Source organism: Mustela nigripes, chromosome 6, assembly GCF_022355385.1.
Source record: "Mustela nigripes isolate SB6536 chromosome 6, MUSNIG.SB6536, whole genome shotgun sequence".
Classification (NCBI taxonomy): domain Eukaryota; kingdom Metazoa; phylum Chordata; class Mammalia; order Carnivora; family Mustelidae; genus Mustela; species Mustela nigripes.
The window spans coordinates 39,154,580-39,173,880 of NC_081562.1; the positions used below are offsets into that span (position 1 = coordinate 39,154,580).

General features: G+C 35.5%; 1 protein-coding gene across 2 annotated transcripts in view; it reads right to left on the minus strand.

The window, feature by feature from the left end:
- SYT1 (synaptotagmin 1) overlaps positions 1-19,301 on the minus strand; it is a 539,629-nt gene that overhangs the window by 135,747 nt on the left and 384,581 nt on the right. Inside the window, exons 5-7 of one of the 2 annotated variants that reach the window (XM_059402413.1) lie at positions 13,273-13,386; positions 9,381-9,548; positions 5,741-5,908 (exon numbers count right to left, since the gene is read on the minus strand). In XM_059402413.1, the coding sequence (XP_059258396.1) occupies positions 5,741-5,908; positions 9,381-9,548; positions 13,273-13,386 (450 nt within the window). Of the gene's footprint in view, positions 1-5,740; positions 5,909-9,380; positions 9,549-13,272; positions 13,396-19,301 lie in introns of both variants that reach the window. The other variant, XM_059402412.1, reaches the window with a different exon arrangement.

A 19,301-nucleotide genomic window follows, 5' to 3' on the forward strand; every position in this document is an offset into this window, starting at 1 on the left:
CTGTAATAGTTGAAATGGAATTATTATATTCCAAGTCCTATAAAATGAACATATATATACTAAATGCATTAAATTATATCATGGTCTTATTATAAGACAACTGAATACCACTATATCATCTCTATTGTGTTATAAATCTGAGTAGTGATTAATACTATGATAAACTTAGATATTTGTTCATATTCTTTGAAGTCTCCTTGGTGTTGATTCTTCTCCACTTCTTCCTTGGTAAATTTCCATGTTGCAAGCAGAGACTGACATCATAGCTTTCACTAAGTCTTAATTTTTCAGATAAAGTTAAACTAAGCTAAACCACAAGGCTTTCTGTGCATCATGAAAACAGGGTGACAAGAATGCTGAAGAGAACACCATACTGAATAAGCCTTAACAACTATCATCATCTTAATGACCATCAACAAAAGCAGTAACAACAGTGATTTTGCTAAGCATCTACACTGCCTCGCTTTTAAAAGAAACAGACTGGGGTGCCTGGGTGGCTCAGTCAGGTGAACATCTGACTCTTGGTTTTGGCTCAGGTCATGATCTCACGGGTCATGAGGTAGAGCCCACATTGGACAAAGTCCGCTTGAGATTCTGTGTCTCTGCCCCTCTCCCTGCTCACGTGTGCTCTCTCTTTCTTTCTCTCAAATAAATAAATAAAATCCTGAAAAAAAGAAAGACCAAAATACTTAAAGCTAGTAAACCATTTTCATTGTTTAATGCTGGTGTATTTTGTTGATGGGCTTTCAGAAGATCCTGGACTTCATTTATAAAACAAGAACAGAATTACTGTTACTGATAGGGACTTTAAAAAGGGAGTTCTGAAATATCTCACAGTATAATAAACACCTTCCCCCATTCCTTCAATCAAAAATATTTTTGCACACCTACTGTGTGCTTGCCCCTGTGATCAAATTGGGTCTCATAGCGGGGAACAATAGGTATGACCACAGCTGGGATGGAGCTTATAGTCTTAAGGCTGGCGGGGAAGGGAGGAAAGGCAGACAATGAACAAGTAAAAAAACCAAAAACAAATAAATATAATTTTCTGTAATGTTATGGATCAAAATAGGTGTCTTTGGTGGACTTCTCTAATGTGATACATTGTAAATGACAAGGAAGGTTCTTATTGGCATCCATGTTTAAATTCCACCAATTAACCTTTGGGAGGATTTCCATTCACGGCATTGATTTGCTGTGCAGAGATTCTCAGAGGGTATGAGTTACCATCTGACTACTAAGTACACTTAGAAATAACATCAGTTCTTTTATGATCTTTGGCCATAAGAGATGTCGTAAGGAATAATGACTTTAACTCATTCCAAAGAAATATCAAGTAATTGACCATTGGAGTTGGAACAATTTTTGCCATTTGACTGAATATGTATTTTCCAAATGCTTTTCTGTGAAGTAAATGTTTTTCTAATTAGGCTTAAAAATGTGAAATTTTGTTGCAAAATTGATTTTCTATTAAGGCAATAAAGTAGTTTCTCTACCCTTCTGCTTGGGTACTAATTAAATTATGTTCCAACTAGCTTTAATTCAGCAATCAATTTTTTTCCCATTTGCACTGGATTACCGAATCTCATTTAAAAACCACTCTTTAACAAATTCCACACAAAGCAGAGGTGATAGACTTATTCTCTAATGGAGGAAAAAAATTTCTTGTTTGAAAGTAAAAAGAAAAAAAGGCTCAGTTGTTTTCTGGCGGTATCTATTTCTTATGTTGTTTTTAGAGATAAGAGGTAATAGTGGAGGTTAAAATATATAAATTAGGGACAAAATACTAAAAATACATAAAAATTAGGGATAAAATGCAAAAAAAAAAAAGGAACTAAGTGCTTTAAAGATAACTGATGCTGGGGTGCAGAACTAAGACAATTTCTAAAATCATAAAATTTAAGAAGAAAAGAAAAATGGAATTTTAGCCATTCATTATAACATTTGAAGTAATTAAGCAGTTGTATCAATCTGGACTATTATAAAAGTATGAGGGCTGGGTTCAGGTTTGACCGGTGGGCAGCATCAATATTTATTGAATGATTAAAAAGAAAATCTCAAAAACCTAGCCTGAAGTTATAATAGTAGAAACATTTTGCAAATGGGTGATTAAAAAGCCTTTTGTAAAAGATGATTTTTGAGGCCCTATCCTAAAAAAAGGGAAAAAAGAAAAGCTTTGTTATTGTCTCTCCACTCAGAGGATGTACTTTTCTGTTTTAAAGAAACAAAAAGAAAGAAAAAGGTCTAGTGGTCTGTAAAGTCAAATTCCATCTTTATCTGTTAGAAGGCAGAAGGCAAGACACCTTGAGTGAACTTAAACCAGTAAGGAGGCTTTGACTGTGTCAGAGAAACTTACCAATTCGGAATGGAAATCTGACCAGAGATGCTTTCCCTAGGGGCTAGAATCTAACAGTGGGAGCCCTGTGCTTGTTAGGGCTCTTCCTGGCATAGCTTATCTCTTTCACACACCTTTACATTTTCAACATGTGCTTGGTATCTTCCAGATAAGGCTATATCCCCTTGTCTCCCCTAAACTGCTTGCACATTTAGCTGATCACTAAAATAACAAATTTTTAACTTACATAATTGCTTCACTATCTTATGACTTTTATGATTTTTAACTTTCTGGCAATAAAGCCAAAATCACAGGGTTGGATCTCAGCGGGTTGGATTTAACTTGTTTAAATCCAAGTGCCAACCTGAACCAGACTACTGTGATGAGTGCCTCGGTTTCTAGATTCCAAAGCTGTTTCTTGAATTCCCTTTTTCCTCACTTTTGTAAATACCTTTCACTTTTTATATTAAAAACAACACTCAACACTGTTAGATAAAAGGAAAATGAAAATCATGAACAGAATTGTTCATGTAAAATGGAAAAACAGTATCTTTAAAATTGTGAGAACCAAAGTAAATCTGGACTACAGAATAGTCATACAACTATAATTTTCCTGCAGTTAATGGACAGTAGCATGAAATAAATAGAGTGTGTATCAGTGAGAATAAGTAATTATTCAGGTACAAAAATGTGATTGGAATCTTACTTCATTTATTATGAGAAAGTTTACACCTGGTTGTAGTCATCTGGAGCTATTTCATAAGCTAGACATCTGTTTTATGAGGCTTCCTATATCATGATAAAAGGAAATAGTCCCTCAACTTCAAACTAAAAATTGCTCTTCCCAAGTAGATATCAAAGAGGAAAGACTCAAGAGTTTAAAAATGTGGTTGTAGAATTATTTCCCATTAAAAACTTGCAGAGACATTCAGTAAGTAGAATGGTGGTGAGAAAAAGAAGAGAGAAGTAGATTTGGATAGAGGGAAAAGGCCAGAATGAATAGGGAGGTAAAAACAAAGTAAAAGACCACAGAAAAGATTGGCCAAGAAGAAAGAATGGGTGATCTCTTGCTCACTTACTGCATACCAGGCTCTCTACTGGGCACTTAATACTCTATCCTACTTAATCTGGAAGACAAGGGGTAGATGATGGTAAAACCCTTCCTAGATCAACAGACTGAATTTTAGAGAGCTTAAGTAGCGTGTCCAACTTCTCTGATCTGGTAAATGGACTTGTCAGAATTGAAACCCAGGAGTGTTTGATTTTCAGACAGGACTTTTTCCTAAAACCAGGGTCACCGACCATGAGTAACACAAAGATTGGCATGAGGAAGGAAAAGGAGACCACACTATATTCCATGAAAGCCGGAGCCGGGGCTACCCATTCACTTTGTTTAGTACTTACACAGTTCTAGAAATGTAGTGCTACATAGTAAATATCCACATAATATTTTTGAATGAGTTGGGCTACAAGAGTCATAGATAGGGAGAGAAGACATGGAAGAAGAAAGAAGGAAATAGAAAAGAGAGAAAGAAGAGAGCAAGTAAGGGGGTGAAAAGAAAAATGGGATTCTTTTTGGTCAGTCTATCTTCTCTGCTCGAGTCTAGAGCCAAGCCTGTCGGCCTATTGCCAAGTCTAAAACTCTGTTCATATTCAAAGAATTTTCAAAAGAGGAGAACTGCTAGATGGCTTACATTTTCCTTATTTTTTTTCTTAAATATTTTCTTAACTCAGGCAAAAATATTTGCCAACTTTTCAGAAACCCAGGTAAATATGATCTTGGAATATCATACCACTTGATAGTGATCAGGTGAAGGTGAGCAGTATGAACTCTGGACAGGTAACTATTGTGAAGGATGAGTGGGTCATATTCTGATACACAACAGGCGAACCACTAACCATTCAGCTAATAAAACCCCTTTCTGTTAATAAGTATTTGTTATAGTCCCACTGTGCACCCCAACTGCAAGGAATTGATAAAGTAAAACCTTTCAACAAAATATAAAAATTCAACAAAACAGCTCATTACTTTGCTCAATAATTAGAAACATTATGATCAAGTGATTGTTTTCAAACATGTTGGATTTAATATTGATACTAGTGCACTCAAAGAGAAGAACTACTTATAAACATAACAAAATTTAAAAACTCAATATTATCCTTGCATGGTTTTTTTAAATAATATCCACAGTGGGGCTAAATTGATTTCAGTATCCACGGATCTAATTCTGACTAACATACTTGGTTAAGTTATATATCTTTCTTTCCAAAAGGAAAGAAGAGCTCAGCTCAAATACCTTTTATTCCTTTTTTTACAACCACATAATAATTTTAGAGCACTAATAAGATTTGATTGCAGTACAGCAATCAACAAACCTGTTCTAAAACCTCACTGAGTTACATAGATCATAGAAAATCTCAGGTTGAGAGGACTCCCAGGTAATGGGCTTGGCTGAATTTCTCTGAGGGCTTGGGCCTCTCTTTCATCTCCCTGGTGGCCCCAAAGGGATCACACATGACACAATCCTAGAAATCCTGAAGGAGGCTGTTGACAATCCCTTGGGCTTATAATCACCCAAGGGATGGTCAGGACCCCAGAAATGGCTAGAAAAGTTGTTGCTTTAGGAATTCAGAGAAGTTAGAGTTGTTTGCCTTTCTGATATTGGCCTGTTGAAAATTTGCACAGAAAAACGCTAGGCAGGCATAGCATAATCAAATAGAATTGATTATTATGTAGCTTAAATGCACTAAGGATATTGAACTTCCCTTTTTAAATCACAGAAAAATTCTGGGCTGAACTGTTAAAACTGGGGAAAAAACAATGTGAAGAGTACTATAAAAATGTGAGTCATTTAAAAAATGGATTTAATATCAGCCTTTGTGAATTATATTTGATGTTCCACCCATCATACTCCGATATCTGTGGAGAAACAATGAACGGTCTGTGATATGCAGACATAATCAAGGGGAAAGTGCTATTTGATTTCTGTTTAATAGCTACATAACCTATGTAGAAAACACAAAATGATTGTGGAAAAATACAAAGAATAAGATGATTTTTCACTGTCCTTTTAAAGAAGTAGATGTGTGCGTGTCTGGCATTTTGGAAGCTTTTTGGAAGCAGATAGTGGGCGTGTGTGTGTGTGTTTGTGTGTGTGTGTGTGTACAGGGAATTATCTATAGACACAGCACGCAAATCTTTCTCTTTTCTTTCAAATAAGACCCAGAAGACCTGTGTGCTTTTTAATAAGGTTATGCAATCAATCCCTTAACCCTATTTTGCCAGCTGTCAGCAGCTGGAGGCCCACATCATCATGTGCAGAGAGATTCTTTCAATAGGTTATTATGTGGGGAGCAACTGGCGAGTACAGCTCGTTGTATTAGAAATGCTAATGTCTTCCTTACCTCTTCCTTCTCGGCACTCTGCAGATCACGCCATTCCTCAGTTACGTGACCGAAATCCACTGTGTTCATGGGGACTTTAAATTCCCCAATGATGTCATGCTTAGAGAAACGGTCAAAGTCATAAACGGCCATCACCAGGGTCTTGCCACCCAATTCTGAGTAGGGCACCTAAATAAAAAGAGAGGAGGATAAAAATCCAGTCACAAAAATGCTGAAAATGTGTGACTTGTTCAAAGTGTTTAATTTTAATACTCTAGCTGGATAAACAAAAGTGGGATAATTGTACTTTTTAAAAAATTAATTTGTTTGAATAACTACTTGCAGCTAAATTGGGAGACAATGGGGGCTCAACCATAGTCATCACTTTATCCTAAAGTTCTAGAAGCTATTGTATTATTGATAATGAGTCTTACTATTAGTCATGCTATAATCACCTTAAGGTTTAATAGTGTTGGCACACAGTAGGCACTTAAATATTCATCTTTTGAATGATTAGAATGATCAGGTGGGAATTTGTTTGATAGAAGAATAATCCAAGCTAATTGCACTTGACTGTGTAGTACAAGTTTTACTTGTAGAACATTTTGTTATTGTTACCAGTTATCTTGTCAGGGTATACTTATTTGAGGTAGAAAACTTGTTTCAAAAAATCTGTTAACTCTTTCAAGCCATTTGGATGGCACAATTGAATGGAGCAGTAGATCTTTTCATAAATCTGCTAGAAGTCAGAAAGGATTGAAATGAAATTCACAAGTTGCCTTACCTACTCCCTAAAATAATTTACTGATTGACAGGAACTGACTAGGAAGTGGATGTTTTGAATATCAGAGATGCATTATAATATAGATCTTGAAGTTCATTCTTAGGTATGACACTTTTAGGATGAGTTGTGGCAAAAGGCCAAGAACTGATGAATTCTCCAGCTGCTCAGATGAATCTGGGACAGATGCTATGGGTTGGGATTTTATTAGTGACATTTTTAATATTCAGGGAGAGTAGTGCCATCTAAGTAAGCTACACTTCAGTAACTGAGTAGAAATGCCTAATTAAGAAATTGTTTAGACTTGTATTGAAGTTTTGATCAATTTTTATTTATCAGTGTAAACGATTGTCTTTGCTCCATCAAACATTTCTCCATGAATTCTGTATGTTTAAGGGAAGGGGAAGGAAGCATATTTGACTGTATATGTTTAAGAGTTTACAGTTTTTCAGGAGTTTTTTTGTCACTTGTCATCTATTTGGAATCTGATTAAAATACTTTGATTGAAAAAAGAGGAACAATACATTTTTCATTTTGGGAGAAAAAAATAAACCCTTCCCAACAGCTGAATTTCAAAGGAAGAGATGAATTTTAGAATAGGGATAACCTCCAGAAATTTCATCTTATTTCCAAATTCACTCTGGATTTTTAAAAAAAAAAAATTACTTTTTTTTTTTTTTTTTTTTTTTTTGGTGATTCTTTTGAAATAACATTAGTTGAAAAAAACTGAACTTGGGGTTAGGCAGGCCAGGGCCTGGGTTTTCCCACTTTCTAGCTGAAGGGCCTGGGGCAAGTGAACCAACTTCACACTTCTCATTTACCAAGTAGTGATAATAATAGGGCCCATTTCATTAGGCTGTTTGAGGCTGAGTGAAGGAATACATGTGAGGCATTTAGCACAAAGCTGATATAGTAGGCCTTCTGTATTTGTTACCTGAATGATAAGTAGTTCCTTTAGCTGGGAGTTTGGAGGAAAAGAAGCTGCATTTAGGTTGGGGATGTCAAGTTCATGTCAAGCGGATAAGAACTCAGTTTTTTTTTTTTTTTTTTTAAAGATTTTATTCATTTATTTGACAGACAGAGATCACAAGTGGGCAGAGAGGCAGGCAGAAAGGGAGAGGGGGGAAGCAGGCTCCCTGCTGAGCAGAGAGCCTGATGCAGGGCTTGATCCCAGAACCCTGGGATCATGACCTGAACCAAAGGCAGAGGCTTTAACCCACTGAGCCACCCAGGTACCACTTGAACTCAGTTTTAAAGCCTATCATCTTAAAATTGTTGTGCTTCTATTTGAACAACCTGTCCATTGGCATTTCAGGATGCATAATCTATAACATCTCCTGGCAAATTTAACCATTCTTGGAACAGCATCATGGTTCTTCAGTGTATCAAAATATATTATACTTTGGATCAATTTATGGTTTGATTAACATTCCTGAAATAAAATGGAACCTGACAAAATTTTATAGACAATTTAAAAATTTTAATAATTAAACATGCCTCATCAAATTTTAGGAACACATTTTTAAAATTAACATACGGGTAACTCAAAACAAAGATCCCCCAATATTTCAAATAATTTAAGAATCTGCTTCCTAAATCGTTGTTAGAAACTCCTGACCTAAATTAATATTAAAATATAGTCAAATAGTATGACTGTGATTACCATTTGTAGTATTTTGTTTTATTTTCATTTTGTTTTGTGGTGGATTGGCCATAGTGATTAGTTCTTCATAAGCTGAGTAGTTTCAGAATGTTTTCATTGAGACTCTAAACAAACTCTCTGGGCATAGAAAAGTGTAGTTTTTAAAGAGATTACTGACAAGACATTGGAGACTTTTTTGTCTTAAAACGTCAAATTTCAGAGTGAAGAGAAAGACACTGCTCTTTTGCGAAATTGGAAACAGGGCTTGAGAAAATGACTCATGCCCTCGGTTTCATCCATTTATTTCCTACGCAGTATTTGCCAACATGAGGCACATGCTGTCGCGAAGCCTGGCTGATAGATGAGGGGTTCTGAATCCGCCTGCTGGCATATTCACAGACCTTTCATTTTTCAGAAATGTATTATTTTAAGTAATGCATTTAAAAATTTTTTTCCACATATTAAAGAGAGCTATGAAAGTGTTGTTTCTGTGCATGACTTCGAGGCAAGAGCTATGGGACTGTGTATATGCAGAGATGCCCGAGGCTCACCAAGCCCGTTTCCCTGTCCAGTCATTATCATTTGGCCAGAATCTCCTTAGGTTATTGTTTGTCAACTGAGGTGTCTCAACAAGATGAAGGCCATTAGGGAAGAGAGGACCGTTGAGGGGGAAAAAGGCTAGAAATGCTGAAAAACAAGGGATTCCTATTCTTTTTATTGATAGTTAAGAATGGTTTCGGTGTGTTCAGATTGGCTGTGTATACACAGAATTTCACAACGAGAGTAAAGCCAATTGCTACCATTTAAACAGTGGAACACAGTTTACTCGGTTCTGTGATAGTGATTTATTTTCAGGAACTTCGAGACTTAGAGAAAGAATGATTTCATTCTTGCTTGGGCTCTATTTTAGAGAGGGGGACATGTGCAAGTCTATTGGCTTACCTAGTCGACCTCCCTTTTGAGACATGAATGACAGCCTCTTTATCTCCCAGGCTATATTCTGTTCTGAAATGGCTGAGCCAAATCCTACTCTGACCACATCTAAATGCAATATAGAATCCTCACCGGACTGAAGTTAAGAATTTTAAATATTCTGAATAGACTCATCTGTGAGCCTCTGAACAAGGGGCTATGTGCACATCTATGTATGTGTCAGGATGAGATTGGTCTTGAAAACCACAGTGAAGTCATTGTAGGTACAAAAAAAAAAAAAAAAAAAAAAGGAAAGAAAGAAATACCTTGAAAGTAAATTGCTCATTGAAGACAGGATTAAGGGTCTTTCGGTGGACTTTTGTCTCAAATTTCTTCTTTTTATCAGGCAGCAGAAACACTTTGACATAGGGATCAGATGTGCCCCCCATGTCTAAGGCAGGCAGCTCAGCAGCTTGGATAATCCCTACCAGCAGCTGTAATGAGAGACAGAATAGAGCAAACACAAACATTGGTGGACATTTTGGACAAGATTGACTTGTTTGCGATGCTGCGTATTATGATCTCTTGCTTTCTCTTCCTCTTTGCTTTTAATAAACTAGTTCTCTTATCAATCTAAACACAGAAGGCAAATGAAACAAGCCATATAGACTTCAGAAACCAATTATGACAGATACAGGCTCTGGGAAGCCTGGTTTTAAGCACAAAAGAGGCTTTTAAAAGGTTGCTGATTACAGTTAAATATGGAATTTATATTTGCAAAAGGGCTGCAATCAAATAACTTTCCAGTTGCTAAAAGCCCTCGTGCATTATTTTCCTTTCCAGGGCATGATTTGTAAGTGGAAATAAATTGTTAAACAATAACAAGTCTGTGATTATAAAGTAGGAAATTTTTATTCTGCGCTCAAAGCTTCAGACCAGCAAAATAGGAATTTCTTAGAAATTGGGTAGCATTTTGAGATAAAAATAAGATGAGCAAGTTTCTCTCACATTTGACCTTTATTTGTATGCTGCCTATTTCTTATTTTAACTTACAGTAAAATTATTATTTATTCTGAAATTAAATCTAGGACATGGAGTCAAAGAAGTATAATTTCAGCTTCACATAAATGAATGTAAAATTACAGATACGGTTTGTAATGCTAAATGCTATTTTTTTCAAATGCTGAGATTTTTCCATGTCTGTTTTCTCAGTGATACATTCCTGTTTTAGGACTGTGAGTGTAGGCTGGCATTGTTACTGTTTTGGGGAAGAAAATAAAATGTGGGAGCGGACTCTTCCAGATGCTCTGTCATCAGATGTTTTGTATCAACAGACTGGTTTAGATTCACATGGGAAACAAAAGTAGACTCTTAGTCAAGGTTATACAAGATATATACGTGTCAGTAAATGTGGTTATATTACAGCTTTTCACATCAGGCTGAAACATTTGAGTCTGTGCCTTTTTAGCCAGATAGAGTAGAAATGCTATTACTTCCTTAAAAAAAAAAAAAAAAAAGTCACATTCATTTTCTATAAAACTGACCCATCGCGTTTGTAAAAAGAGCACTTTGGCTAGTTCAGTTTTTAACCAGGACCAATGCTCTGAATGACTGATTTTTCCATTTTAATGCTCAGTATATTAGTGAGTGTCAGTTAAGAACACTGGATTGCAGGTATACAAAACACAGATGTACAAGAATAGCTAAAATAGACATCAGATTATTAAGACAGGATTAGTAAAGCAAACAGTTTGTTGATTTGCCAAGTTGGTATTTGGAATTTGCCTTTAGGTAGCAATGTGAATAAGTAAGATTCCATTTTCCTCGTCTCACTTTTTGAAATGAATGTGCTTTTGGGCAGAGAATGCACTAGTACTATGACCTAAACTCCTTAAACCTAGATAACTTATATTTTAAAGATTTTTGGATATTTTGTTGATAAGGTGTGTCATTGCTTCTAACCCCCTTCCCCCTCTTCTGCTTGAGCTTTCCCTATGCCATGACAGCTTCTCATTTAGAGCACTTTAGGGTTGACATTCAGTTTCTGTAAGCAAGCATGTATATTTGATTACAGCTTAATGTATAAAATTCCTCAGGCTTTATCTTTTCATGACTCAGAAGAATCAGTTCATAAATTAGATTAGCCGAGAACACTTGGAAAGATCGATGCATATGAACTAAAAAATATTTCATCAGCTAGATCTTCTAGATCTTCAGAATGAAATACCTTCTTAAAAATTTGGTGTTTGCTAGAAGGGGAACAGCAAACGCACTTAGTATATTTGAGTAAAAAAAAATCCGTGCAATTTTCTTAAAGATGCTTTATAAAATGATACTTAAAGTACTCCAGCTAACTTAGAAGTTTCAAAATTATGACTAACCAGGATAATATACCACTAGATTTCTACTGGATAATATGAAAGTAGAATAAAATAGTAAAAAAAAAAATACTGAATACGTATATAAAGTCATAAGTTTCTGGAAAAAAATGTTACATGTTAATGTTAACACTCATCTTCATTAGACTATGTAACTATTAGAAAGTTTTGCTCTTGACCAACTCCTGATTGCCAAATTTTGGTAGCTGGGATAGAAGTGATCTCAAATGCCCTATTTAATTAACCATAAATGGTATATTTATAAATGTGTATAAATCTGTACCTATAAACTTGTATCTGTAACCAAAATGCAGCTTTCTAAAATGTATTATAAAATAACTAGCCAGGGCTGAAATGAAGCTGATCAAATAAATTTTTTTTAGTATGATAGAGCTTATTAATACATTCTTCATGAGGAAACTTCTCGGAAATTCAAAAAGTGAAGACTTATTTAAATTGTTGATTTCTAAATAACACCCAGAATTCTTGCAACTACATAGAACTCTCACAGTGTTACTGACTTTGGACTTTCATTGTCAGAGCTGCGGATTGGTGTTTTATGTATTGTTCATTTCTCATCAACATCATCATTTCAATATCAATGAAATAATTAACACAAGCTGTATTAGAAGTAAATGTATTAACATGTGTCACTTTTTCCTCATCCAAAAAGGTGAAATAAAATAGTTAAATTCACTTTGTCAGACAAGGACATTGTCCTAAAGATTCTTAAGAGCCCCATCTCTTATTCAGCTGATTCCACTAATTCTTTTTTTTTTTAAATTATTTAAAGATTTTATCTATTGGAGAGAGCACACCCGAGCATACACGAGTGTACGTGCAAGCCCGTGTCATGAATAATGTGGGTGGGGGAAGGGCCCAAGAGGCAGAAGAGAGAGAATCCTCAAGCAGACTCCCGCCTTGGAGCACTGAACCCAATGTTGGCAGATCCCAGGACTCTGAGATCATGAGCCAAAATTGAGAGTCAGACACTCAAACGAATGAGCTACTCAGGTGCCCCTCCACTAATTCTTACCTAGCTTTTTCATTTGACAAATCAGAAGGTAAAGGGACATGGTCAATTTCATGTGTCCTAGAAGGCGTTTTTTTTTTTTTAATTATGATTATAATTTTTTTTTAATGTAGAGATTTTAAACATTTTCCTTTGAGCTACCTCTATAATGCAGTTAATAAAAGGTAGTAATATTATCATCCATCTAGGTGGCACATCTAAGCTTTTTGAGAAATTGAAAGCAGGATTGTTTTGTTACTGCCTTGAGTTCCTTAACAGTTTTTGGGTAGCAGTCTCAGGCACTAGAAATCAAGTTGCTGGTCTTTCTCCTCCCCTGGGTGCTAGGAATTTTACCTAGTATCATGATAAGGCATTCCTGCCTTTGAAATTCATGGGAGGCAGCCAGTTTTTCATCTTTGATTCCTTATCAAACAGGTTTTGTTTTAAAGCTTTGGTTAATTGGTGGTTCACCTCTGCAAGATCGAATTCCATGAATTCCAAGGGAGATTGCCATAGCTCAGGCTGAGGGGCTGGTGGGAGCTGTCAGAATCGGACTGCTCCTTGCAAGTTCATTTGTATTCTGCCTGCCTGCTGTAAGTGCCATAAGTAGATGTAATCGGTTGAATACCGTGAATTCTAATTATCAGAAGTTAAATTAGCAAGTAGGGGACTGCCTGCACTCCGAAATGATTTCATCAATAGCTTTGATAATTGCATTTTTCCCCTCTGAGCAAATGGAATGTTTTAAGAAGTATCTTGCTTCAATTTCTACTTGGTAATTTCAGAAAACGTCATGGAATTAGAAATCATTTCCCACCCCCTTCAGACCTGGTTATTCTGGAAATCATAATCCAGTGAATATTGAAGTTTTCCCAGTTTCTCCTCTTCTTTGGGTTCTTCTTTTTCTTCCCCATCAGTCAATCCAGTTTCGGCATCATCATCCTTTAGAGCCTAGGAGCAGGGGAATGAATTATATGTGAATTCAGGTGAATTCGTTGAAACCCGTATCCACCTGGGCCTGTGGTTATACTTCCAAGCTGTTAGAAGCAAGCACTAAGATGCTGGAAATCCATTTGTCTGACACACATTCACATTTGCTGCTTATATACATTTTTAAAATTCCACTTGTGCACGGAATTTTCTTCCCCAGTCAGCAAGCAATATGGAAGCGATGGAAAAGCCCCTCAGAATGTGGCAAGCGAAAAATGTCAAGTTGGTGCAGAGAAAATGTCGACTTGGTTTCATGTTTGGCTTTGGTAAAACTGCTTCTTTCAGAGGTATGATAAACATGCTATTAACCAGGCCAGATTTCACATTCATGTAGTTTAAAGAGATCTAAGCTCAGCATCGTGTAAAACATCATCGTTACATGCAGTGGAGAACTTAGATGAAATGCGTGGCCTGTTCTTGCTTTGTTTCCTATGAGAAAGATAGCTGAGTAAGTGATTCTCAAAGAATTTTAACTTCCTGTGTTTTACATAGACATTTAGAATGGTTATGGAAAAAGTGGAAAAAACATGCCACCAGCAAATGCATGTTCAGAGGAAAATCTACCCCACTTCCAGTTGAAGTTTACCATTTTATTTTTATAACAGCTCCATAGAAAGCTAGGCTGAATTAAATTGATTTATGGGTCTATTTGAGATTAAAAAAATAAAAGCAGTTACGTTTGCAATTTTGTCAAACTGCAATCAGCATTAAGATTTATTTTGTATCAATGAACAAAAATCTTGGTTCTGAACTCTCAACTCAGTTTGGGCCAACTGAATATTCTTTATGATCTAAAACTTAAGTGTAATATGAAATGAAATACTAGAAAGCTCATTATTTCATAAAACATATTCAATGCTCCTCTTTTTTGAAAATGAAAATAGATAATGTATTTCCCCATGAAGTACAAGAACTTTGCTGAAAAAAAAATTAAAGGCTATAAAGATTATAAATATTAGGTAAGGTTTGCTTCAGAGAATTAGGAAAAATAATTTTTAAAACTATCTGTAGTTATTCAAAATTAAAAATGATAAAATTACATTTCCCTGACTGCTAGTAAGGTGGAAAAATTAGAAAATCTTTATAATAACCGATTGTATTTATTTGTCTGGGAACTGCTGGTATATATCCTTTGTTAAGTTTTCTATTACTGTGTTTGGGTCTTATTGATTTCTAGAGACTCTTTGTATTTTAGTGGTCTCAACTTTCTGTTATATATTACAAATCTTCTTCCCTGGTTTTTGGTTATGGCATTTTTTGTTGCTTTTTTGCGCATGCATGTGCACGTGTGTGTGTGTGTGAGAGAGAGACTATAGAATCCCACAGAAGTCAAGAAAAGGCAGTGTGGTAGACTGCTTTATATCTGTGATAAAAGAATTTTAACTCTTGTCAAAAAGTTAAATCTAGAAATCAGTCAAATGCTGAAGTATAGCCAGATTTCAGAGAGGCAAGAGTTGTCAGATTATAGTGCCATCACCCAGCCTCTTCCCATATTCCAGATTATGTGATCTTTCTTGTTTGGTTAGAGAAAGCTCTACTGTTCACTCGTTCATTTACACATAGACTCTTTCTGGTGCTTCAAAATGGTACTGAAATGGACAGGATTTCCCAGTTAGACTCTACTCCACTAACTCTGGTTTGATCCCCCCAAAAAACTGAGACTTGGTGGCATTATATCAACAGAACTCATCTGGGTGGGAAGAGCATATAAACAGAGTTGAGCTATAGTTGGAGGTGCCTCCCTTTCTGTGCTTCTTGAAAATATTCAGGAGCCTACAATGAGTTCGGAAAATCAAAAATTACCATTATTACATCTGTGTAGGAAAATTTATACTGAAATGTTTTCCTGAAGAGTAAAATGCTGGTTTCCTGATAACCAAAGGCAGGAAACAATTTAATTACTTAAAAATTTTATCTTTTAACTTGTGTGGGGGGGATAGGTTATTACAGGGAACATGCTAGTAAAGTGACCAGAAAAGACGACTGAGTTTAATTAGAGGAGCTGAGGCAGTGAAATCACCTTGCCCTTTCAAAACCTTAGCTGTCTGTTAGTCTTTAACACTCCCATGGATGTGCTTAGAAAATTACAGCCTTGGTAAATTGCCTCCCTGTAAGATTTTAAGTTTTTAAAAATAATAGCAAGCTATTTAGTACATAATTCTGTCTGAAAACTCTATATGTTACTCTATCATAATTACAAAAAAATTCATGGATTAAAACGCTTTTTCAAAAGTCTCTTTCAGAACTGACAATTTACGTATCATGTTTCAGCCCAGTGCAATTTGAAATAGCTGAGATATTAAATCTCCTTCTTCTTAAGTGGTTTTTGCCTTAAAAGGTGCAGGACCATCTCTGCAATTATTCTGTATGAAAGAGGGCTAAATTTTTGATAATTTCTCAGTGCCACTGTTCATCACCGAAGTGATTAAGTCTATTCTTGTCCTGAAGGCTGAGCTTAAGCAGGATGTCTTCTGTGCCATCACATTAAATTCAGACCTATTAAATCAGTAGCTATTATAACATCTCAAGAGCAGTACCCCTCTACCTAGCCCCATACCCCTCAACAAAAAACAGAGGAAAAAGCTTGTAAGCCCAGCAGTTTTGATGGTTTGCTAAACTGTGGGAGTGAAAGCTATGTGCTGGGAACATCAGATCTTGTTTTAAATTTCAAAGATGTAGTATCCATACTTCTGGCTTCCTTCAAAATTCAAAAGGTGCATAATTTATAACCATCTGAGGGGGAAGTTCTAAGTGAAATTGTTCAGATTTGGATTGGATAAGGCACACTTACTAAAGGTAGAACAGGGGCTGAATTTTCTTTCTAAAAACTTGAGCTTTCTAATACTGTTCTATTTAATTAGTAATGTTTAAAATGAGAACTCTTTATCTTAAAAAAAAAAAAATCAATTTAGTTCAGCCTCTTGATGTGTGTCAGAATGGTACACCCTGAGCTGTGGAGCCCCAGCTGCCAGGCCACTAAATGTATCCGAGCGTTGACGAGGGATTCTAAAGAGCAGAGGAAACCTACCGCAAGGGGCAGTCCAGAACAGTCATGAGACATAACACAGATAAGGAGGACATAGAAGGAAGAAATGAAAATTAAAATATCCACACATATTAGTAAAAACCATGGAGAAATGACCTTTCCAGACCTAGGACTTTGCAAATTGATACCGTCCCTCTGCATTTTCAGCGTTCTCAAGCTTTCAGGAATTAAAAATGAAAACAAAAACCTTTTTATATAAATCTTACCTTGTATGAATACACTGTTACTAGTTAGTTTGTTGTCATTATGGAATTTTAAAACTCTTTATTATAAAATTTTAATATAGAGACATTTCAATTCAATAAAATTTTAATATAGAGACATTTCAACCTATGTAAGAATGGACAGAAATTCAAATTCCAATGATCATGGAATGAATTTCTGTCCATTCTTACATAGGTTGAAATGGTGAAAACCTACTGGCCAGAGCCTATGTACCTTAAGAAATCATGTCTAAAATGCCTCTCACATCTGTTTTTTTTTTTTTAATTGAAAAAACTTTTTTGTTGTGTTTTTAAATGAGAGGCATAGACTGTGTTTGTTTTCCTCATGCTCATATCAACACACTGTTTAAAATATTCTGAAAATGTAATTCTTTAGGAATTACAAACCAAAACTTATGCTGTTTTAAAGTTGGATGATTGAATGGTCCCCATGGGATGTACATCTTAAAATTGTACAAGCTATTTTGTTTCTTCATCCTTCCTCTTTGTGAAACAATAGAACCCATCTTTAGCTACTACTACATGCCTTAAAAGTAGTATAAGCTACTAGGTAACTGTTTACCGATGAGGCCTATTTTTGCTTGTCCAAATTATATTTTATTTTTTATACTTAATTGTTCATAAACTAAGATCTATAAAATTTTACATAGACAAGTAATCTTAAAATGATGAGATCTTTGTGAGTGGTTGAGATCCTAAATACTTTGTTATAATAGATCACTCACTATAAACTATCACTGAGCTCCTACTAGTATTTGACTCATTTGACTCATTTTTTTCTTCTTCTCACGTCCAAAGGAATAGATGATCACTGAAACATTAACCACCATCAGTTCTCTGTATGTAGTGTTTTGAGATCTTGGTCATTTATCCAGGTTATTACAGGGGTAATAAATACCACTACTATACTATAAATCACAATCTTACATCATACAGAACAAATTCCACAAAGAAGAAAACAAATATGCTAGAAAAAAAATGCTGTAGTTATAATTTAACATTATTTAGTGCTTTTAACTGTTAATTCTTGGATATGGGAAAATCACATTCGCATTGTATTATGGGTACAAAAATGATAAGGCCGTATTTTCAAATGGTTGCAAAGATATATCTGAAATTCACATGCAGATTATTCAGTCACTGTCCATCTAGCACATTGTTCCTACACCTAATCTCCCAATAAACTGTTGAAAGAAATCTGTCAAGTTCTGCTTGTTATTGAAAATGTTGAAATAAAGCAAGACATGTTTTCTACTACTAGTTGTAGTTTTTAATAACAAATTAACTGAAGAGAAAAAGCCTTATTAGTTGTCTGTGATGGAATGTGGGCAGACACACTTCTGTGGCTGGGTTTAGAGACTCACAAGAATGTAAACCTTGTTGTTCTGAGCCCAGGACAAGTCTCTGAGCCCAGGCACTGCCTACATCCTATGTCTCTGAAACCAAATGAAAGTTGAGTGAGGACAGAAGAGCCTTTGTAAAACCATTGTCATTAGACACTACAGTGTCTTAGAGAAAAAGTGTTTAAATATCAATCCAGGGAGTGGGGTCAGTGCCCTGAATAGGTAGTTAACTAGGAAACTACGCAAATGTGCTAAAAATGCCCTCCTTGACTAAACTGTTCTTACAGAGATTTACCTATTTAAGAGTTCAAGTAATAGTACTTAATACTATTAGAAGAATTTACAGAAAATGTTAATATGTATTGCTATTTGAAAATAAATAAAACTTGAATTACTTGAAAGGAAACAAATAGAAACAAATTGAAAGTGTTCTTTCTTTGAAAAAGCTCTACATTTACATTATTAAAATGAACTCAGTGTTCTTTAAAGAACATTTAATCTAACATTTTCCACTATGAAAATGATTCAAAAAATAATGAAGAGGCATTTAATAATAACTATTAATAGTAAACGTTATTCTGAACCAAATCATCCAGTTAATTTAATTAAAATAAACAATGATGTAAAGAACAACCAAATAGCTTCCTGAGGCTCTGGAACATAACCCAGCTGGATGGGTTCCATAACCTGTGTTGTGGTTTCACTGTCCCTATCAAAACAAGAATGTCATCTTGAAATTATGCACTGTTCTTGAGGACTAACTCGTAATTCTCTCTCTTCTAACTCACTGTTTAAGTCACTCTTCCTGAGCGCTCATTATGGAGGAGGCTAGATCTATAGGAATGGTAATTTTCATCTCCTGTGACAAAGGGCCACAAGTATGGGTGATAGTAGTAATGTGAGAAAGGTACCATGCCCCAAAGGGAAAACTTTCAGATACTCTCCATTTTGTTTCTCTGACTCTAAATGCAGTTCAGAGTGACTGAGCAGATGTAATCCAAATACTCAGGCATCACCCAGTCTTCTGGGCCCGTCAAGATGGCCCTGCTAGTCATCGATGCCCTTTTCTGGGTCAGATGCTTAGGAGTCTGGAAAACCCTACCAAATGTTTTCATCGCACTTTGGGATGTTGACTAATGACGGACAGGATCGCAAAGCGTGTTTGACAACAGTGACATCTGTCCAGAAGTTGTTTACTTCTATACTTATCTGGTATAAAATAATAAGCCATTGATTAATATTTAATAAAATCAT